This window comes from Pogona vitticeps, chromosome 1 (genome assembly GCF_051106095.1).
Source record: "Pogona vitticeps strain Pit_001003342236 chromosome 1, PviZW2.1, whole genome shotgun sequence".
Lineage (NCBI taxonomy): Eukaryota > Metazoa > Chordata > Lepidosauria > Squamata > Agamidae > Pogona > Pogona vitticeps.
Window position 1 is genome coordinate 353,058,248 of NC_135783.1, and position 22,614 is coordinate 353,080,861.

Below are 22,614 nucleotides of genomic sequence, written 5' to 3' on the forward strand. Positions count from 1 at the left end.
CTTTAACCGCTTAGGAGCAGCCGTGCACGAGAAAGTCAGAAGGAACGCCGCTGGCCAACTCAGAATGAACTGTCGTTTACTTTTGCCCTCTTTTCCTCCACAACATCTTCTTCTCTGTGAAGCCGTGAGCCACACGGCAGCTGAGGAGGAAACTGCGTGCGAAAACACCTGCTGGCAGTTCAAGGTGTCGCGCATTTGGTCCCTGTGCTACCTTTGGGAGGATGTTACATGCATTTTCTTTGGATCCGGACCAGCACAATATCAAAGGATCCTAAACAATGCTCTAAATCTGTCTCTGATTCTACTAACCCATTTGATGACTGAGAAACTGTAAATTCTTCTGCCACTTGCTCGCTAAGAATCCCAATCCGGAGATTTCATGATTTCAGAAGAACAGGAAGGAGTATATTGTTCCCAGGTAAACCATAGGCAAGAAGTAAATGTTCCCAAGTAGACAAGAAGCAAAGGAACATGGTAACACCAGAGAGGACTTGCTTGGGAGAAAAACTACTATTTCACAAGCGTGGTTTGTGTGATACCACAAAGGTTTATTTTTAATGAAAAAATACTGAAAAGTGTCCCACGGTGTCCATAGCTCCATTTGAGAAGTACAAAGATATGTCATCTTGAGGAATAAAGTCTTAACACTGTAGAAAATAAATGTGGTCTTTAAAATTATGTCTCCTTGTTCCAAAGGAAAAAAGAAACAGGGGGAAACGAACAGTAGAAAAAGTAACGCTTTTTACACAGTGGAATAAAACAAAACAATTAGTCAGAGGTAATAATAAATTATAATTACAGTATTTCAAAATATATGCCCCATGCCTGTTTGCGAGTGTTAGTGCCTTGAATGAGTTCTGTTAGCACAACTTTCTGAGTCTGCCTTTCGGGAGGAATCCCCGGTGGACCCAAGAGGGGAAAAAGACGTCAGATTACCACAATGATACCCATTTGCTTCTTAATTACTGGCACTAAGGACGCAGACCGTGGCTGTTTGAGGTTTGCAGGCCTTTTTCTTAAAGGAAAATGAATTCCATTTTAGCAGACTAATCTTTGCACTTTGAGAAAACGAACTTGCTTAAACAAGGGTTTACAGCTGATCTCTAAAGGAGTTGCCCTACCACGGATGCCGACGTAACCACAGCCGGCTGATGCGTCTGGGTTGGAAGCGTGGGAACGGAGATTCGTCTTTCCAAGAAGGCCTCAATTAGCACAGAACTGGAAACGTGGCTCGAACGACGAATCGTCTCATAAGAAATCCAGACATGCATTTAAACCTGAAACCACCATGCCTTGCAAACAGATGCTGCCCATTCAGATGGTCGCCTGCTGTTTGCCAAGCTCAGACTTTCCTCCCCTCCCCTCCCAATGCTGTTCTCCCCTACCCTCCCACAAAAGCGGAAATCAAACAGAGTCTATGTGTGACTTGAGGTTGTCCTCTTCTTGGTCCTGCTTGTACATGAAGGTGAGCAGAAAGAGAGCTATGTCCATAGATGACCAGTAGGCCGTGTGCGATGTGACCGCAGACCAGTACCGGCTTTCCACTAAGCCTTCCCTGAGCTCAAAATCGATCCGATGTTCCAGCTCCACTAGGCAGGGAAAAGCAAAAGAGGGTGGGGATTAAATGCCACGTTCCGAAGGAGAAACCCACACCCCTTTTCTTCCTCCAGGCTTTTTGTCCTCCAGTTTCTCCCTGTCCAGCTCACGGGGACAGGAGGGTAGAAAAGTTGCCATGGCACGAAGCGGCACCCCTGCTCTCCTAACAGCTGTGGATTGGGGACAGCTCTCTCAAGAGGAGGACAGTTGCGTTGAAGCAGGGAGCGCGGGAGAGCAGGGAATGGCCCAGGCGACCAAGGCAGGGGTGGATGGTAGGGCACCTGTTCTTTAGAGCTGCCCCTTTCTGGCCTTTTGGAAAAGGGGGCAGGGACCCATGAAAGTGAGAGAGGGATTCTGTGGGGCTAGGAGACTTGAATCCATTCCCTGTCTCTTTGGAAAGCAGCAAAATGAACTGGAATTAATTCGACTTTGCCACGGTCTGAATTCTGCCCGGGGTTTTTTTGGACATCCTGGAGGCCAGCTGAGCTACTCCAAAGAAATGTGGGCTTCTACGAGGAACTCTTCCGTAGACCTTGAGCCCCTCAATGTGGCTCGGAAAGCTACTCACCCTCACCCTTCTTCGGTGAACTCAAACTCAAGACTCAAGACAGGCTCCTGGTTTGCCGCTGTGATGGCCATGAAAGGACCCTACGCCCCCTGTCCCTTTCAGAGCCCTATTTTTTGGGGGAGGGGTGTCGTCACTGCAAGTCAGGTGGGACCTGCTGGCACATGACACACATACACAGCTGGGGTACATGTGCAGCCCTAACAGAGCTTTTGAGGGAAGTGAGGCATGGAAGGAGCGGTTTAACCATTGCCAACAATGCCCCCTGCCGCCAAATTTCCATGGCCAAGCAGGAATGTGAAACCAGATAGGAGAGGATTTTAAAAAGCTTCATAGAAAGCGTCTATTCTGCATCTGAGGGCTCTGGTTTTCAGGCCTCGATTTGTCAGATTTCAGCAACGAAGGAACGAACCGAGTCCTTAAAAACAGCTAGGGAAGGATGACGACAACCCTGTGATCTGACCGTCGCTCATCTACAATCGGGGTGCCTCTTACGATCCTTGGGGAAAACAATTCCCTTTAGGAGAGAGGGAGGGCAAAACCAGGACTGGCAAAGAGGGGCAAGGGAGCCAACCGGCGGCCTTACGTGTTGGGTCAAGGAAGCCAGAACTGCTGTGCGGGAAGGTCTGAGTCCCGATGGACGTTTGGCTCAAGGCCACCTTCTTCTCCTCGACTTCCACCCCGTCCTTTCCTGCCTCGAGGACCTGGGAGGCGGGAGCACTCGAGCGCCCAAAACGTGAGAAGAGCATCCCGCCGAGGCCCTTGCCGATGCTTGCAGCTCCTGTACGGAACACAACGGGGCAGGTGTTACTCCTCTTAGGGTAAATTGCACATTTACGTGAGCAACACAACAACTGGGGCCCAAACCAGAAGGCGCCTCCTGCTCCTCTTTTTCCCTCCAAGGTGGCGGTTTCCTGGCTCCCATTGTTAAACCCAGTGTTGGGTGGATGTTTCCACCCACCCCAATGAACCAGCACTGCCAGCATTTCTACAGAAGAGCAAACTGTCTGGACGACGGGTCCATGTATTTAAAAAGCATGGCTAGCATCTAAAGGGGTCTGGCTTGGCCTTGCCTTTTCCGCCCGACTCTGCTGCCCCCTTGTGGATAAAGCAAGGAAGCCCCTCTCCCCCCACAAAAAAAACAGCCGAAGACGTGCCATCCCTTCCACCATGCAAAAGCAAGGGAAGGCGAGACCCCTTTATTAGACCACACTAAATTAAAAGAAAAAAAAAAGCTAGTTTTCAACCTATACTAGTCTTCATCAGGCTGTGCACCAATATATTGAGGATGGTGCAGGAGAAAAAAAAATCCACCACCACCAAAGTCATAAAAGCCGTATTTGCATTTTGGAACTCACTTTTAAAGAGCAGACTCGGAACACACACCCTGCTTAACTTCGAAGACTTTTGTACCTGTTCTCTGCACTGTCCACAACATATTGCACCAATGTATTGGTGCACAACCTAAGGAAGACTATTTTTAATTCAAGAAAACAAGGTTGGTCTCATAAAGGTCTGCCCTGCCCTCGCTTAAGTCTTACCTTCTTAGCACCACTGAGTGTTCCAGTGGGTCTTGGCACTCCTGGTGTCTTTTGCTCGGCACCTTCAACATAGGCACATAGCAAGCATGCTCGCTGGCACATCTTTGTTAGAGCCATGACCCACCCAGAGTGGTTGCTGTGTAACATGCAAAGAAAACTCCATGGACAGAAACAAAAGGCTTAAAGATATGATGCTAGAAGATGGGCCCTTCAGGTTGGAAGGCGTCCAACGTCCTACTGAGGAAGAGCAGAGGACACATACAAGTAGCTCCAGAGCTGATGAAGTGGATGGGCCAAAGCTGAAAGGACGCTCAGCTGGGAACGCACCTGGAAGTGAAAGAAAAGTCCGATGCTGCAAAGAAAAATACTGAATAGGAACCTGGAATGTAATATCTATGAACCTTGGGAAGCTGGATGTGATCAAACAGGAGATGGCAAGAATAAACATTGACATCCTGGGCATCAGTGAACTAAAATGGACGGGAAGTCTACATCCCAATCCCAAAGAAGGGCAGTGCCAAAGAATGCTCCAACTACCATACAATTGCACTCATTTAACACACTAGCAAGGTTATACTGAAAATCCTCCAAGGTAGGCTTCAGCAATATGTGGACTGAGAACTTCCAGAAGTACAAGCGGGATTCCGAAGAGGCAGAGGAACTAGAGACTAAATTTCTAATATGCGCTGGATTATGGAGAAAGTCAGAGAGTTCCAGAAAAATATCTACTTCTGCTTCATTGACTCTGCAAAAGCCTTTGACTGTGTGGACCACAAAAAACCATGGCAAGTCCTTAAAGAAATGGGAGTGCCTGACCACCTTATCCATCTCCTGAGAAACCTATATGTGGGACAGGAAGCAACAGTTAGAACTGGATATGGAACAACTGATTGGTTCAAAATTGGGAAAGGAGTACGACAAGGCTGTATATTGTCCCCCTGCTTATTCAACTTATATGCAGAATACATCATGTGAAAGGCTGGACTGGAGGAATCCCAAACTGGAATTAAGACTGCTGGAAGAAATATCAACAACCTCCAATATGCAGATGATACCACTCTGATGGCAGAAAGTGAGGAAGAATTAAGGAACCTTGTAATGAGGGTGAAAGAGGAGAGCGCAAAAATGGTCTGAAGCTCAACATCAAAAAAAACTAAGATCATGGCCACTGGTCCCATCACTTCCTGGCAAATAGAAGAGGAAGATATGGAGGCAGTGACAGATTTTACTTTCTTGGGCTCCATGATCACTGCAGATGGAGACAGCAGCCACGAAATTAAAAGACGACTGATTCTGAGGAAGAAAGCGCTGACAAACCTAGACAGCATCTTAAAAAGCAGAGACATCACGTTGCCGACAAAGGTCCGCATAGTCAAAGCTATGGTTTTTCCAGTAGTGATGTACGGAAGTGAGAGCTGGACCATAAAGAAGGCTGATCGCCGAAGAATTGATGCTTTTGAATTGTGGTGCTGGAGGAGGCTCTTGTCTCCCCTGGACTGCAAGGAGAACAAACCTATCAATTTTGAAGGAAATCAACCTTAAGTGCTTACTGGAAGGACAGATCCTGAAGCTGAGGCTCCAATCCTTTGGCCATCTGATGAGAAGAGAAGACTCCCTGGAAAAGACCCTGATGTTGGGAAAGTGTGAAGGCAAGAGGATTAGGGGATGACAGAGGACGAGATGGTTGGACAGTGTCATCGAAGCGACCAACATGACTTTGACCCAACTTCGGGAGGCCGTGGAAGACAGGAGGGCCTGGTGTGCTCTGGTCCATGGGGTCACAAAGAATCAGACATGACTAAACGACCAAGCAACAAAAATGAAAATCGTGTAAATTGTGGCAGCAATTTCCTACAGTGTATTGTTCCTTTGAGTATGCTGCAGTTGAGTAGGAAGGAGCAAGATGGACTGCTAGGAAGAGACGGCTTGCATTTCACAAGAACCGGGAAGAATGTGTTTGGCCACAGCATGAAGAACTTCTTGGGGAGGGTGTTATGCTGAACTGGAAGGGGGAGGGAGACGCAAGCACAAAGGTAAAGACAAATGAAGTCTTACGCACAAGAGGAGCGGAAGGATCACTTCTAATGGGGGTCAATACTAGGATTAACACTAATAATAATGTCCATACAATGTACAAAGAAAAGCAGGCCACAAATCAGACCATCTCCGGTGTCTATATACGAATTCCAGGAGTATGTGAAACAAACAAGAAGAACTGGAAATTTTAGTTCAGGACTAAGAACCAACTTTCTGATTTCTGACAAACCTTCATACTTCCATACTAATTCTATACTATTATCCAACCCACCCACCCCTTTAAAAAAATCCATTTGAAACTTAAAATTAAACATATTCACAAAATTTTAAAAAATGACGTAACATTTCATAAAAATGTAACTGGCTTTTTAAAAAAATAGCAAACCAAACAAAAGTTAATGCGAACAATGATGAACATTTCACTATCTTGAGCCCCTCTTGGAATTCTTCCCATTCATTTTCAGGCAACCAGGGAGCAAAGGGCCTTTTCAGCAGCTGCCCGCAGACTATGGAATGCCCTCCTGACTGAGATTCGTCTGGCGCTGATGCTGATGACATTTTGGCGCCAGGTCAAAACCTTCCTGTTCCAGAAGGCTTTTAATTGAAATAATATTAGCTGTGGATCCGATGGCAATATAAAGTGGTGCCTCGCTTAACGAGCGCACCGTTTAACGACGAATCCGCATAGCGATGCGGATTTTGCAATCATTTTTACGATCGCATTGCGGTGTTTTAATAGGCTAAACATCGCATTGTGATGATTGGTAAGCATTTCACTTACTGATCTCCGCATTGCGATGTTAGGGAAACAGCTGATCAGCGGTTCCAAAATGGCCGCCGGATCAAGAAAATGGCCGCCCGCAGCGTTTTCGCTTACCAAGGCGGCGAAAATGGCGTCCGGATGGGGAATCTTCGCTTACTGGTGAGTTTTCCCACCATAGGAACGCATTAAACTGAGTTTAATGCGTCCCTATGGGGTTTTACGTTCCGTTTAGCGATGTTTCCGGATAGCGACGTTAATCCTGGAACGAATTAACGTCGCTATGCGGGGCACCACTCTATTTTAATTGTATTTTAACTGTTCTGTATTTTTATTGTATTTTAAATGTTGTAAGCCGCCCAGAGACCTTTGGGTAGTGTGGGCAGCACATAAATTAAATAAATAAATAAATAAATAAATAAATAATAAAAATAAATACATTAAATAAATAAATAAATTTTATATATTTTAATTGTAAAATGGTCTTGCAAAAACACCTCTTGGTGGGTGTGAATGACTGGGACCAATCCGTTTAGACCAGAGGTTCCCAACCTTGGGTTCTTCCTCTCCCCCCCCCCCAATTGTTCTTGGGTTACTGGCCACCAGCACAGCTCATGGTGAAGGCTTCTGGGAGTTCTTGTCCTTGAATATCAAGGGACACAAGGTTGGGAAAAGAAAGGTTACTTACCTGTAACGATGGTTCTTCAAGTGGTCATTCTGTGAATTCACACAAAGGGTTAATACCAGCGCCAGCGTTGGGCCTCTCGGAACATTCTCTAGCTGCAAGAGAAAAGTAACAATGTTTAAGACTACCCCTACTGCGCACGCCCAGCCTAACCGTCCCTCAGTTCCATTTGTCCGCCATAGGCCCTCGAGTCATAGAGATGCCAGTGACAGACAGACAGAGGGGAGGCCGGGCGGGATTGTGTGAATTCACAGAATGACCACTTGAAGAACCATCGTTACAGGTAAGTAACCTTTCTTTCTTCATCGTGGTCTTCTGTGAATGCACACAAAGGGTGATTAGCACGCTTACTAACCGGATGGTGGGCTGTCACTGAAGAGCCGATGTTAGCACTGCCCTCCCGAATCTGGTTTCCTCTCTTGCCCTCATGTCCAATCTGTAGTGGGTTATGAAGGTAGAGGCATTGGACCAGGTAGCGGACCGGCAGATGTTGGGCAGGTCGACGCCACGGAGTAAGGCAGTCGATGAGGCAACAGCCCTGGTGGAATGGGCTTTAAGTCCCTCTGGAGGATCTCTGTGGTGGAGCTCGTAGGCAAGGGCGATGGTAGATACGAGCCACCTAGAGAGCGTGGACGGCGAAGCCGGGCAGCCCTTCTTTGGGCCAAAGTAACACAGGAAGAGTCTGTTGGCCAGGCGGAAGTCCTTGGTCCTGGAGACATAAAAAGCTAAGGACCGTCGAACATCGAGCATGTGGAGCATGCGTTCAACATCAGTAGTCGGAGACGGAAACAAGGTTGGTAGAATTAGTGGTTGATTCACATGGAAGTCGGAGACCACCTTCGGGAGAAAAGAGACGTCCAGGTACAGCATAACCTTGTCCTTAAAGAATTGAAGAAAAGGTTGGTCATGACGGAGAGCTGCCAACTCGCTAGCTCGACGAGCAGACGTGATAGCCACCAGGAACAGCGTTTTTAAAAAAAGCATCTTGAGGTCACAGGTAGCCATGGGTTCAAATGGGGGTCTGGAAAGAGCATGTAGAACCAAGTGAAGGGACCACTGCGGGAGTGGGGGACGAATGGGAGGTCGGAGGTTAGAGAGACCCCTCAAGAACATTCTGACGGTAGGGTGAGAGAAGAGGCGTGAAGAGGGAGAAGCTCTGGGTTGGAAGAAGACAACCGCAGCAAGGTACACCTTGATAGTAGATATAGACAGGTGGAAATCAAACAGGTAACGGAGATACTGTAGAAGCGTAGAAAGAGATACAGGGGAGGGGACAAGATCCCTCTGTTGGGTAAATTTCAAAAAACTTTTCCACTTGTAGGCATACAAGCGAGACGTGGAGGGCTTGACGGCGTTGGTCAAGACCTCTTGGATTTCGGGACGATCCTCCACGCCGTCAGATGGAGCGTGTCGAGATCGGGGTGAAGGACTTTGCCTGCTTCCTGGGTCAGCAGGTCCGGCCACAACGGAAGGGTCATGGAGTCCACAGCCATGCTGACTAGAGTGGGGAACCACACCTGGCGAGGCCAAAAGAGTGCAACGAAAATGGCCGGAGTCATTGAACGTTGGAGTTTGATCAGGGACCTCTGTATCAACGGAATCGGTGGAAATATGTACAAGAGACCCTGGTTCCATGGGATCATGAATGCGTCGCCGAGCGAGTGGAGACCGAGACCTGCCCGAGACGCGTACCGGGAACATTTCGCGTTGTGAGGGGATGCAAACACGTCCAGCACTGGGGTCCTCCATTGGCGGCAAAGGTCCTGGAAGACCAGAGGGTTCAATTCCCATTCGTGTGTCTGATGTTGAAGCCTGCTCAGAGTGTCCGCAACCGTGTTGTCCTCTGTGGCTACATGGATGGCAACCGGGTAGATATGATGACGGTAGCACCACTCCCAGAGGAGGATGGAAAGGTATAGGAGTGAGTGAGAGCGGGTTCCGCCCTGCTTGTTGACATAGTGCATTGTGGTAGTGTTGTCCGTTACCAGCTGAACTCCGCGGCCATGTAGCAGAGGAAGGAAGGACCTGAAGGCCTTGATCACTGCGAGTAGCTCCAGGTGATTGATGTGGAGCATGGTTTCTTGTGGGGTCCAGAGGGCATGAATGGTGTGATGGCCGCAGTGCGCCCCCCAGCCGGATGGACTGGCGTCCGTTGTGACCTGAACAGTGAGACGGAGTGGACGAAAGGGCCGGCCAACCGTGAGGTGGGGTGTGTACATCCACCACTGGAGCTGTCTGGCTAGCTCCGGGGTGACACGGAGGCGCTTCCTCTGGCTGTCCATCATAGGGTCGAAAAGGGTGAGGAACCATGATTGGAGAGACCGGAGCTTGAGACGAGCGTGAGCGAGCGCCGGTGTTGTAGAAGACATCAGGCTGAGAAGGTGTTGGGCGTGATGGGCCGTCACCCGAGCACGAGGGTGAAATTTCCTGATGGCTCGTTGAATCTTGTGTATCCTCTCCGGGGGAAGAAATGCCCGACCCATCCCGACCCTTTATGGCGTCTAAGCAGACTCCTATGTATTGTACTGTTTTGGAGGGGATGAGCTGAGACTTCTGTCTGTTGACAGTGAGACCGAGATTGGAGAGAAGATACAGGATGAATTTTGTATCGTTCAGGGCTTGTCTTCGTGAGGTGGAGACTACGAGCCAATCGTCCAAGTAAGGGTAGACGTGGATGCCCCTGAGACGGAGGTAAGCTGCCACTGGGGCCATGACCTTGGTGAAGGTCCGGGGAGCTGTGGACAGGCCGAATGGCAGGGCCTGGAATTCGTATATTGTGCCCTGAAAGATGAACCGGAGAAACTTGCGGTGATCGGGGTGGATAGTGACGTGGAAGTATGCGTCCTTTAGATCTATAAGGACGAACCAGTTGTTTTTCTTTAGTAGGTGCATGATGGACTCCAAGGTGAGCATTCGAAACCGTCTGGGTCGCAGGTAAGTGTTTAGGAGTCTTAGATCGAGGATGGGCCTTATGCCTCCTCCTCTTTTTGAGACAGCAAAGTAGCGGGAGTAGAACCCGCGTTGTATGTCGCGGGGTGGTACTGTATAGATGGCATTTTTTCGCAAGAGAGATGATATTTCTTCCTCTAGCGAGGAGTCGAATAGAGAGTGATTTATGAAACCCAGCGGAGGAGATCTTATAAACTCCAGCTGGTAACCGTACTGAATAATTTTTAGAGCCCAAGTGTCGTTTGTGATGGTAGACCAGTTGTGAAGGAATGGTTGAAGACGGGTGGTAGGTGGTGAGTGGGTAAAAATGGGGGGCCGAAAGTCAAAGATACTGTTTTTGTTTTCTTCCAGGCGGCTTAAAGGATTGGCGGCGATGGGACGGACGAGGTCGGTATCCCTGATAGCCCTGTACGGAAGAAGAGGACTGGCCAGAGCGCTGCTGAGGTAAGTGTTTGTACGGACGGTACTGTTGAGAGGGCTGATATTGACCATAAGATTTTCGCCACTGGGGTCGTCGCTGTCTAGATTGAGTTTGAACAGAGTAGGACTTGGCAGTCCTCTTGGCCTTGTGAAGGTCTTCTAAATGGGAGTCGGTTTTTTCGTTGAACAGCCCGGTAGCGTCAAAGGGGAGGCTCTCGACCTTTGACTTGACGTCCTCCATTATGTCTGCAGAACGGAGCCAAGCATGGCGCCGGATAGAGATGGCAGACATGAGAACTCTGGCAGAAATCTCTGCTGCATGTCTGATGGAAAGGCGTTCATATTTGGATACCGTCTGAGCTTCCTCGTATGAGTTTAGGAAAGCTTGCCGGGTGTCTTCAGGTATCAATTTTAGTCCTGGCAAAAGCTTAAGCCATAACTGCTTGTGATAAGCCCCTAGAACAGTCTGATAATTTATGACTCGAAGTAACAAGGTGATCAGGGAGTAGATTTTCCTGCCGATGATTTCCAGTTTCTTACCCTCCTTGTCAACGGGGGTAACGTGAGCCTTGGCCGATGGCCTTGAACAGCTCGTTTCAACAATGAGCGAATTCGGAATCGGATGCTTGAGTAAGAAGTGAGTGTCAGCCCCATGGATCTTGTAGAAGTGTTCTGTGCGGCGAGGGACATTAGGAGTAGTCGCAGGCTGGGCCCAGAACTCCTTAATGGCCTCCATAACTACAGGCACAAAGGCTATGCTAGGGGGAGCGGTACTGTCCTTCTTGATGTCCCCGAAGAACAAGTCCTCACCCGGAGGGGAAGGGAGATTCAAGTCCAGCTTCAGGGTCTTGGCAAGTCTGGACATCATCTGAGAGTACGAAGAAAAATCCTCAGATGGAGAAGAGGCGTGAGGGTCACCCATATCGGAGAGCACCACATCACCCGGAGGTAAATCGTGCGGTGGCAGGGGTGGGGGTTGTTCCTGATCAGAGTCAGAAGACTGCTCCGTGGACACCTCATCTGGATCAGAGGAGAAGACATCCCTCTTCTTCTTTGGAGGGGGTTTCTCGATGTCGACCGGCGCTGTCGGGGGTCGAGTTGGGACCGCAGTTGGCGCCGAGGTGGAAGGAACCGGTTGCGGTGGAGGGGCAACAGGTAGCGTAGGAGGCTGTTCTCCGACTCGAATAGCTCGGCGTCGACGTCGAGGCCGGTTCGACTCCGAGGAAGAAGACAGGTATATGTACCGGATCTTTTTGCGGTACCGGTCTCGAGATGCGGACGTCGAAGACGAGGAAAGGGACCTCGAACGCTCGCGTCGACGTCGATGGCGCTTACGACGCTTAGGGTGGTCGGAATCCGCCGTGCAGGAAGAAGAGGATCGACGTTGATGCTTGCTACGACGCCGATGGGAGCGGCGCTTCTTCCTAGAGCGTTTGCGCTTAGAGGATTTCGAGTCCGAACGATGGAAAGAGTCGGACTGGGTAGAAGCCCGATGCCTCTTCTTCGACCGTTTCCGTCGAGGAGACTTCGACCTCGAGCGGCCGGAGGAAGGGGACCGACTCGGGGAGCAATGCTTCTCCGTGCGGGAGCGTTTGCCTCGAGGAGATTTCGACCTCGAACGCACAGGTGAACAAGGCACCTTGTCTCGAGGAGATCTCGAGTCCGAGTGCACGGACGAGATCGACACCGGAGGCGACCCCTGGCCCGCAAGAAAAGGGCTATGTGGGGCAGAAATGAGACCAGTAGTGACACCGACTAACTGGCTCGGCGTCGGGGAAGACTTTCCCGATGGTGGTGCCGCTTCAGTGCGTCGAACCGGAGGAGCGGGTGCCTCGGACGAGGCCTCGAAGCGTCTCGACAACTCCTCGAGAATCGGTGATGGAATCGAACCCGAGCCCGGAGAAAGTCGAATGGATGTCATTTTAAGCTGGGCGGCTGCCTTGGCTTTAGATGCCTTCGACGGTTTAGCTTTTGGAGCCGGAGGCTCGGGATTCGAAGCAGGAGCGGCCGATTTCGACGACGCGGATTTCTTCGACATTTTGGAAACTTTGGAGACGACCGACTGAACAGGAGCTGCTCGAGAAGTGGAAGCCATTTCCCCCTCCGAGGGCGCCGTGGAAGACAACGTTGACTCCCACAGATGTAGTTTAAGGCGCTGCTGGCGAGCCTTAAGAGCGGCTTTAGTAAAAACTTTGCAGTGTGGGCAAGTTTTGGAGTTGTGCGATTCCCCCAGACAATACAGACAAGTATCGTGGCCGTCCTGGTGGGGAATTTTACGGTCGCACACCACACACCTGCTGAAAGGCCCGGAAGGGGACATAGGGCAGTAAGCAAAACCGAAACGACTAGTTTAAGGGAGAAGGCAGAGCAGTCCGAAATCAGTCTGAGTAAAACCGAGAATAGAATAAACCGAGTCGTCAAGTTGAAGGGAAAAGCGCTAGGGTAGTCCGTGAGCGAAGCTAGGTCAAAACCAAGGAATCAAATAGATCGCAATAAACGCAGCTAAGACGAGAGGCTCCGAACCGCTAGGCGGAAAAATGGAACTGAGGGACGGTTAGGCTGGGCGTGCGCAGTAGGGGTAGTCTTAAACATTGTTACTTTTCTCTTGCAGCTAGAGAATGTTCCGAGAGGCCCAACGCTGGCGCTGGTATTAACCCTTTGTGTGCATTCACAGAAGACCACGATGAAGAACCCTGGTTTAGATCCACTACTGTCCAGGTACAAAGAGCCCCCCCTTTTTTTTAAAACACGCAGGCAGTCTCATAGCACAAGTACACATTTATACGTAAGCCTGGAGCGCATGGCAGAAACACAGGTTGTCAAGGGTTCAAGAATAGTTACCCATAATACTTGCTTTGCCTATATTGGTTATAGACTCCCCGTAGGGCCGTCGAGCCAGGACGGGAGACGTTGTGGGGCTGGGTATCGTCGGGAGAGATTCGCTCTCAGGGACTGAGGTAGATTCTTTGGAAGGATTGAGGAAACTTGGCTTCATGTGCTCATAAGGTAAAGGGTTCGTAGTGTTGTACCAGTGGATTTGGACCGGGGAAATGTTGCTATAATGCTTCAGAATTAAAGGTTCTAGTCTATAGGCCTAGAAAGGAGAAGACCAAGAAACAAGATTCTGAGTCAGAAGGAAACCGCTCATTTCTTGTAGGCTCTCAATATTTATCTAGACATGTACTGTTTTCTTTAACTGACAAAGCAGCTGTTCTCTTGTTAGATTCAGTTAAAGAACTGACTGATAAAAACAGTCAGCTGATCAAAACTGCCCAACCCGTTTCCCCCAATCTGGCAACATCTAAACATGTTGCATCGCAAGTCCCATCGTCCTCAATCAGCATCCTGGCTAGGGAGACCATGGGAGTTGGGGTCCAACGTATCTCAACTTTCCTGCGCTGAAGACTCACCACGGGATCTGTTGGATGAAAAATGTTGAGCAGCCGGTTGCAAATACTTCTGGGTAGTATGTGATCTTGACTCCCACTGTTCCCTGGACGGATGCCACGCAGGGCCAAAAACACAGCCAGGGGAGACCCCATACAGAAGAAATTCTCAACCTAAGGAGACATTGCATGTGATATTAACAGGCAGTGGGAAAAGGCAGCTTGTCAGCACATGTGGAGGACAGATGGGGGAAATGGAGGCTGTAATTTTATTGCCTTGAGACACCCTAGAACCCAAGGAGAGCCACACGTCACACGTTGTACCTCTTTCCATCCTCAGAGGAAGCCGACATGCTCGCCCGGAATGGATTGCAGTGATAGTCAGGACTACTCTCTGCAGGAACATCCCCGTGAACAGGGCCCCCCGTGAGAAGTAGAGGGGGGATTGGGAACAAAGGTGAGTTCTTGGGGTATATCTCACAGCAGAGATTGGGGTGGTCAGGACTGCCGGAGTAAGTTAAGAAGCCTGTGATCACCGCTGAGATCCATCTCAAGAGAGCATGGGTCTCATTTTTAGAGCACACAGAAAACCAAGGAAACAGGAGAGCAAATTCTGCGAAAAATCGGACATGTGTAAATACGTTACCTGTTAATACAGAGCACTGCTTTATCTGAAGTCAGACCCTTGCACCTTCTAACCCAGAACGCTTTGTTCTGACCAGAAGTGCTCTTCACTTTATCCCACTTCCCTCGAGATCCTGGGGAGCAAACTGGAAACGCCACTACGTCCCCGTGGGCCAACTCCAGGGCCACACTTATTCCCCATGGGTTTTCAACAGGCCACATCAAAACGGAGAATAGGCAGAGGTTGGTTTTTAAAAACTCTTGGGGTGGAGGAGGGACTGGCCAAAAAACAAACAAAAAAACAGGGAGGCTGGGCCCAATCTGAAAAGACCACCCACCCACCCACACGGAGAGATGCATGAAGGGGCCGTAGTGGCAGTAATGACCCTGAGAAGCTTGGGTGACTCACAGGCCAGGTGACTGTCACTCCTCCTCTAAGAAACCTACTTTGGTCTAAGTTGAGACCCTTAAAATTCTTCAGTGCTGATCCCAAGGGAAACTGATCAATAATAATATACCATAATCTTAGAACGCCAGAGCTAGAAGGGCCCCTACAGATCATGGAATCCAGTCCCTGCCAAGAAGGCTCAACGGGGGAGAATCGAACTCCCAACCTCTGGCTCCAGAGCCACAGAACTAAAACACTGAGCTATCCTGCAGCTCAATGTGCCTTAAGTTTTCTTGTTCAAGATGAAGTACAGATGTTGCTTTTTTGAGGTACTGGATTTTTTAAATTAGTTCAAATAACTTTACACCCTGCAAGATGGATTGGGATGCAGGGGAGAAGGAAATTATGACAGCCAGGGTGAATACAATCATGCCTTCCTATACTAGGGTTGTTCGCCAGCGGGGTGTCTGGCTAGTGGCTTCTGCCATAGCGGCAGCTCCTCTCTCAGGCGCTCTGTGCTGTCTTTGAGTCTAGCGCGACTTCCTTAACACAGCAAGGTGCTGGAGGTGAAAGCAGCCCTCACGGTCCCTGGTGCTTTAATACCTCTTCTAACTGGATGTGCAGGAAGAAAGTTAAAATCCCATTTTCTTCGGTTCACTTGGGGTCTGTCAGCTCCAGCCCAGAGCCTAGAGTAACAGCTACACCCCCCTGAAAAATCATGACAAGATGTAACTAAGAAACAGTGTTGTTCCAAGAGAAGAAAACTAAGCCATCTCCGTGACATGAGAGGAAATAGAAAGAAATAGTTGAGAAAGAGAGAGGGTGTCATCGCACACACGTGAACCCAGGAGCAGATGTTCGAAGCAGTAAAGCGAGGCTAAGGAAATGGGCCTTTGCACCAACCTAGTCTCTGGCTAAGTGCAGACAGGCAATTTCACACCTATGTCGGGCCGTTGGTGTCCCTCCACAAGTACCCTGGAAGAATGGAGGCCAGCTGCCCCACATGCTTCTGACGTTGCCTGCTATGGGGTGAACATGATCTGTCCCGTGGCGCTTCTGACATGAACAGAGAAAATCATATTCTAGCAAAACCCAAACTTCCAAGGGGAAAAGTACCTTTGCCATTTGATGAGGTGATAAGGCAGAATATGGAAACACATCCATGCCTCTTTCTCACCAAAAGCGAGAGGCAGTGACTGAAATTGGTGCTTTTAGCTCAAAGCCTCCAGCCTGGGTTCAGATACCTTCATATCCCTGCTCGTTCATACCTTGAATTTTAAGGCAGGTGTCTTTGATATAGTGGATGTCTTCAATCCGTGCAACCTCTCTTCTATCTCCTTCAGTCTACAAAAGAACATAAAACTGCATGAGCCCTTGGTTAGCATTTAAAGTCACAGCAGAAGATGTTCTCCTGAGGAAGGTTTGGACCCGAAGCTCCAGCGGAGTAAGGCAGACAGGAAGACACCAGGAATAAGTGCAGAGAACATTTACTTGCTGTACATATTTACATAGTGCTCACGGGAACATAAACATAAGCATTCAGCAGTCAAACGGACAGAACGTAAGCGTGACAGTCAAAACAGAACTGTGAGGGGCACACTAACTAGCCTCTTAATTTTTACTACCTCCAACCAACCAAATTAGTGGTTCACCTCATGGTAGTTCATTCCACACGGCTGTGTCCTCCTTGTCTTGTAGGCAGTGACTAAATAAGGACCGCTGTCTTCCATACGAGCCTGCCCATCCTCTAAGATCAGGCCAGGAGGCCCTTCTGAAGGTGCCACCCCTGAAAGAGGTGAGGGGGATGGCATGCCGAAATAGGGCCTTCTCGGCTGTTGCCCCCCCCCACTTTGGAACGCCCTCCCTATAGAGATCTGCCTGGATACACTTTTGGCTTTTCGGCGCCAGGCAAAGACCTTTCTGTTCAGCAAGCATTTTAATTAAACAGTATTCTTTAGCTGGCCATATGAGTAGCAGGACTTACTAATATTAATGTTTTAATAATTGTTTTAATAATACAGTGGTGCCTCGCTTAGTGATTGCTCTGTTGAGCGATGAAATCGCTTAGCAATGGACTTTTTGCCATCGCAAAAGCGATTGCTTACCGATGGTCCCTATGGGGAAAATTCGTTTTGCGATGATCGCAGGGAAGCGATCATGGCAAAGCGACCCTTTTTTAACAGCTGATCGGCTGTTTCAAAATGGCCGCTTGGAAAACAAAATGGCCGCCCGCTGTTTTGCCTCGCTTAAGAGGCAGCGAAAATGGCGGCGCTATGGAGGATTTTCACTGAAAAGTAAGTTTTTAAGCCCATAGGAATGCATTAAATGCGTTTTAATGCGTTTCTATGGGCTTTTTAAAATCGCTTAGCGACTTTTTTTCCGGAATGGATTAACGTCGCTAAGCGAGGCACCACTGTATAGGATATTTTTATAATATTGTCTATTTTAATGTTTTTAAAGTTTAATATTGTTGTACGCCACCAGAGACCACTGGTAATGGTGCGGCTAAAATATATATTGTAAATAAATAAATAAATAACTCCACCTGCACTAACCCACTGTTAATTACATTTCTTCTTCTTAAAGATCTAACACCCTTTAGGTGAGAAAGGCACAATTTTCTGTATTTAAGAGCTACACTGAACGCCATGTAAATTAGTATAATTGGGCAAAACAAATATTCTAGATGCAACCTCCATGGCCTCCATTCTACTGGTCGTCCCAACCAAAGTACACCGACTGATTTAATTACCGAGCGGTGTGCCAACACCGATGTAAACTTCGATTCCACAAATTTACTCTTGTTGGGATTCTCAGCTTCTGGGCTCGGAGGTGACAAGTGGAACACTTTCTTCCTGCATCTTGGTAGTTTAAGCCAGAGAAAGGGATCCCAGGGGTGTTTCTAGACATACGGTACATACAGAATTGGGACCTGGTGGAGCATTCTTCCCTGTGGCTCAAATCTTCTTCACTCAAGTCCCTGTAAGATTTTTTTTTAACCATATGGCAAGATATGTTCAAAGAATAGAGGCCTTCACCTGGGAACCAGGTCAAGGAAAAAGTTTAACCCCTCCCCCCATGTACGGCCTTCCCCATGTGCTGGTTTTTAAGTACAGTAGTGCCTCGCAAGACAAATGCCTCGCAGGACAAAAAATCTCGCAAGACAAATGGTTTTGGCTATGGTGTGTGTGTGTGTGTGTGTGTGTGTGTGTGTGTGTTGATGATTCGCAAGACAAATGTTCCTATGGACGTGCTTCGCAAGGTTTTCTGTTTTTTTGTTCCTGCCTCATGTTTGCTGATTTTTAAATGTTTTTCTATGATGTTTAAAAATGTTAAAGTTTATTGATTGAATTTTTAAAAATCATCTACACAATATGTATGGCTTTAAAGAGCACTTAATAATCCCTTTTTAAACAAAATTTGACTTTGTTCTGACTTTTTTTGCTCATAGGAATGCATTAATTATATTTCAATACATTCCTATGGGAAAATGCGTTTCGCAAGATGAATTTTTTGCAAGACAACATTTAACTGTGGAACGAATTAAATTCGTCTTGCAAGGCACCACTGTATTTGTCTTACAGCATCCTCTCTGGCCCCTGATGAAGACTCAAAGATGCATCCAAGCATTGTATGAGTCACTATCTGGTAACAAGCCCCATTGTTGGCAAATTTACCCCAATTGGGGGGGGGGCACAACAGCCAACTGAAAAGGACAGAGCTGCTGTTCACAATCAAGCAAAGTGCAGCTGCTTTCCTGAGAGACGGCTAAATTAAGAGTCAAAGAAAGAATCAACTTCAAATCAGATCTGGATTTATTGAGGGATTTTCAAGACCCCAGTCTCTCTTCAAGAAGAGAAAGGAAGAATCCTTTACCGTTGTTTGGTTAAGTAAAACTCTTCTAGCAGATGCTGCTCCTCATAACTCATCCACGTGTCCTCAAGGTCGTCATATTCCTTCTCAAGTAACTGTTCGTACAGTCTGACTGGATTCCACCCCGTCATGATGTCGTAGGTGATGACGCATCCCAAAGAATGGGACACGATGGATACTTTCCCACCCTTTTCGGTGAACTCTGGATTCCGAGAACAGAAAAGCATGTACAAGCGATTCAGCTCCTGCTGAAGGCCCTTTACCAGCTGTTTGAAAGAAGTGGGAGACAGAAAATGCAATTCTTACATTCTGCATGCCGCTGTTCATTTAACTTTCATGTTCTTGCTGACCCTTGGCTTTTTTTTTAAAAGTCAACAGCTGTATCAGTGCAGAAAGACTTTTAATAGCCGACCTGATCTCCAGATCAGAGAGGACTTACGCTGCCTCAGTAAGTAACAGGATTCTGGTGATTAAAACAGAAGTTTCACGCACCAAAACTAACAAATTACCGTATTTTTCCCTCCATAAGACGCAACACTCCATAAGATGCACCTCATTTTTAGGGGAGGAAAACAGGAAAAAAATATTCTGGCAAAAAAATATTCTGCAAACCCAGTAGCAATCATAATTCAGTAATGTCATCTTTGATTGATAATAAAAAACAATTAAAAATCATTGAAAAGCTTTGTTCAACTTAGGTTAATCAAGTGTAAATAATCAAGTCTTCAAAAGCTATGTTTAAAAACATAACACAGAGGGGGCAAAGCAAAATTTCCCAGGTAATAGAGTTCTGTCATTAGGAAGCCACTACCAATATTGCCTTGTCTCAACAACTTGATATAATTACTGGTCGATCTGTGATTGGGACATCAGGGGCCAGTCTTAGTGGTTATGAAGGCAGCTCTTCATATAATCTGATCCCAGACCTAGAGAGTTCTGCAGTCTAGTCCTAAATATGTTCACTAACTCTCACTGATTTCCACAGTTTTCTCCCAAATAAGTGCACAAGATTCTAGCTTTAATGGCAGGCTATTTGTCTAATTGAACTTTGAAGGCTCTTTCCATGTCTGGTACAGGGTGGAAAGATCAAAGCATGAGGAAAGATGATTACCTCTGTTTGAGGCCAAAAGGTAAAGGTTCCCCTTGACAATTTTTGTCCAGTCGTGTCCGACTCTAGGGGGCGGCGCTCATCCCGCTCTTCAAGCCATAGAGCCAGCGTTTGTCCGAAGACAATCTTTCCGTGGTCACATGGCCAGTGTGATTTAGACACGGAACGCTGTTTACCTTCCCACCGAGGTGGTCCCTATTTATCTACTCGCATTTGCATGCTTTCGAACCGCTAGGTTGGCGGGAGCTGGGACAAGCGACGGGTGCTCATTCCGTTGCGTGGATTCGATCTTACGACTGCCGGATCTTCTGACCCTGCAGCACAGGCTTCTGCGGTTTAGCCCACAGCGCCACCACGTCCCATTTGAGGCCAAAAGTAGGTCACAATTTCGACCCTGCTGGCCCCGTGGGGGGAGCCTCCCAAGAGTCCTGGAAGGCAGACTCAGACCCTTGGGAGGCTCCCCCTGCCCCCTCCGTGGGGCCAGCAGGGGCAAAATCGCCAGCTTTGCTACATAAGATGCACAGACTCCCCCCCACTTTTTTTGGGGGGGGAAGTGCATCTTATAGAGCAAAAAATACGGTAACCAGATACTGCATCTAGTTTGGTTCTGAGTCTGCTCTGCTTTCTTCTTTCTCTAATCTTGAGCTATCCTTTAAAGATTCTGGATTATAATTTTTGTATTGTGAAAATAATATATTTTATCCAGAAAGATAAATGATTTCCATCCATCAGGTTTTTAAATGTTCGTTTGATGAACCTGCATTTGATGAATTTATTTTCATGCTGCTTCATGCAATCAGACTAAAAGCAGAATTCCCTCGGAAAACAGATTGCCCTAGACTTTCTGGTGGCTTTCAAAAAGAATTGTCTTCCACAGTCTACTGAATCCTATCAGAGTCTTACACAATGATAGCTAAATGTAAAGACTCCAGATATAAGAAGAGTATATCTCTGTCTCATCATTGGCATCCTTCAGTCTCGAGAGACTAAGGAAACATGCTCTGAATTGAGGAGTGTCCTCTCCAGGGCATGAAGCCCGGGTAAGGTAATATGGAGGATAGGCTGTTACCCAAGCAGCAGATCCCCGCTCTCCACATTGCTGAAATGGCCCAATGGAAAGGCAAGAGCCAATACGACTGGTTCCAGCAATGTCGCAGGAGTTGGCAGAACGACACATGCTGCCTTCAGGACTCCGGCTCCGGGTTTTGCCTTGAATCTCTGTCTACTGGACCCTATAATCACAAGAGGGAAAGCCAACGGGCCAGGAGGAGGCTTGGAGTGGCTACTCCTAGATACACAATACTCTGGACCGACCTATTCCTATGCAGTCTGTGATGAGATGCTTTGGGGCAGACCAGCAAATAAACACAAGCAGGACTCCCTGCTTGACATGCATGTGAAAACCAATGCCAAGCTAGTTCTGTCTTTGTCCAGCAGGTTCCTTTTCTGCTCAGGTAGACACTGCTGTTTTGAAACACTGGAGGCTTTTGTGCTGCATGGCAACTCTTTGGCTGGTAAGAGTGAACATTGCTCTCACTCAGAACATACCTCACTGGCTTTTACTCCCCAGAGTTCCCTGCTGCAGGAATCGGGAGGTGGGGTGAGAGTGTTTACTCTCTCACCAAGGAGATTTATTTATTGATTTATAGTTTTATACCGTGCCATCTGGCCTGGGGGCTCCAACTGATCGGTGTACAACAGAGAACTAAACATAATTAACAACCATAAAAACACAACGTAACCAAATGGATAGGACATCATAAAACAAAATAATCAAAATAAATCAGAATGCAGCACGGGGAAGGGGGAAACAGCCTTTTCTTCTACAGCGTACTTTGCTGCTGCCTCTGACAATGGCTTCTTAGTTGACCCACCCACCCCTGCAATCTCGCAGTCAGCCAACTGATCCTTGGCCCACTTCCTTGACCCCCAGTGAGATTAAGCAACATTTTGAAATGTGCAAGCCTTAGCAGAACCAATGTGGCAGCTGAACTGACAAGGCAGGGGAGTTTGCAAAATCCGAATGGATTTTCTTAGAAGGTCCAAAATCATGCGAGGTTGTTAGAATGCACAAATCACAATGGCTATGGGATACCTCCAGAACCAGAGGCCGTGTGTCTTTCTTTCAAATTACCAGTGGTTTGCCAAGCGGCATCTAAGAAGCATCTGGCAGGGCCCTCAAGAGGAGATGCCTTTGGTCTGATGTTTTCCCTACTTGCTTTTTTGTCTGTCCGAAACTCCCCCTCCTCAGCTTCAGTGGATGTCCTTGGGTTCTAATCTCACCAGAGAGGGGAAAAACTTCCCTATCTACTCTGTACACCACCCATAAGTTTATATATCCTATCATTAACTCCAGCCTTGCAAATTTAGTAGCTTCCTTTACTAAGTCAATTCATCTCACCTCCTACCACTTTCCACTATTCCTAGCATTACTTCTTTTCTAGCGAGTCTTGTCTTCTCAGGATATGCCTCCCGCCCCCAAATTCCACTTCACACTGTGCAGCTATTTGGCCGTGTTGTGCTTAAAACACAATTCAACAGCACGGAGAGAGAGAGAACACACACAAATTTGTTCTTTGTATCCTTAGTCACATTTGTATCTCGCCTTTTCTTCGGGGAGCAAAAGGTGGGTCCTATTTAAGGAGAAAGGCAGGACAGAAATATTTGAAATAAAATAAAAAG

General features: G+C 47.7%; 1 protein-coding gene across 3 annotated transcripts in view; it reads right to left on the reverse strand.

Annotated features, from left to right (window-relative positions):
* Nucleotides 1-527: 527 nt before the first annotated feature.
* Nucleotides 528-22,614, reverse strand: part of DDHD1 (DDHD domain containing 1) — a 64,126-nt gene continuing 42,039 nt past the window's right edge. For 2 of the 3 annotated variants that reach the window (XM_072986887.2, XM_072986888.2), the window contains 6 exons: nucleotides 18,828-19,090; nucleotides 16,220-16,295; nucleotides 13,964-14,113; nucleotides 13,395-13,647; nucleotides 2,748-2,942; nucleotides 528-1,589 (listed from right to left, as the gene is read on the reverse strand). In XM_072986887.2, the coding sequence (XP_072842988.2) occupies nucleotides 1,405-1,589; nucleotides 2,748-2,942; nucleotides 13,395-13,647; nucleotides 13,964-14,113; nucleotides 16,220-16,295; nucleotides 18,828-19,090 (1,122 nt within the window). In that variant the 3' untranslated portion in view covers nucleotides 528-1,404. The remainder of the gene's footprint in view (nucleotides 1,590-2,747; nucleotides 2,943-13,394; nucleotides 13,648-13,963; nucleotides 14,114-16,219; nucleotides 16,296-18,827; nucleotides 19,091-22,614) is intronic. The other variant, XR_012082722.2, reaches the window with a different exon arrangement.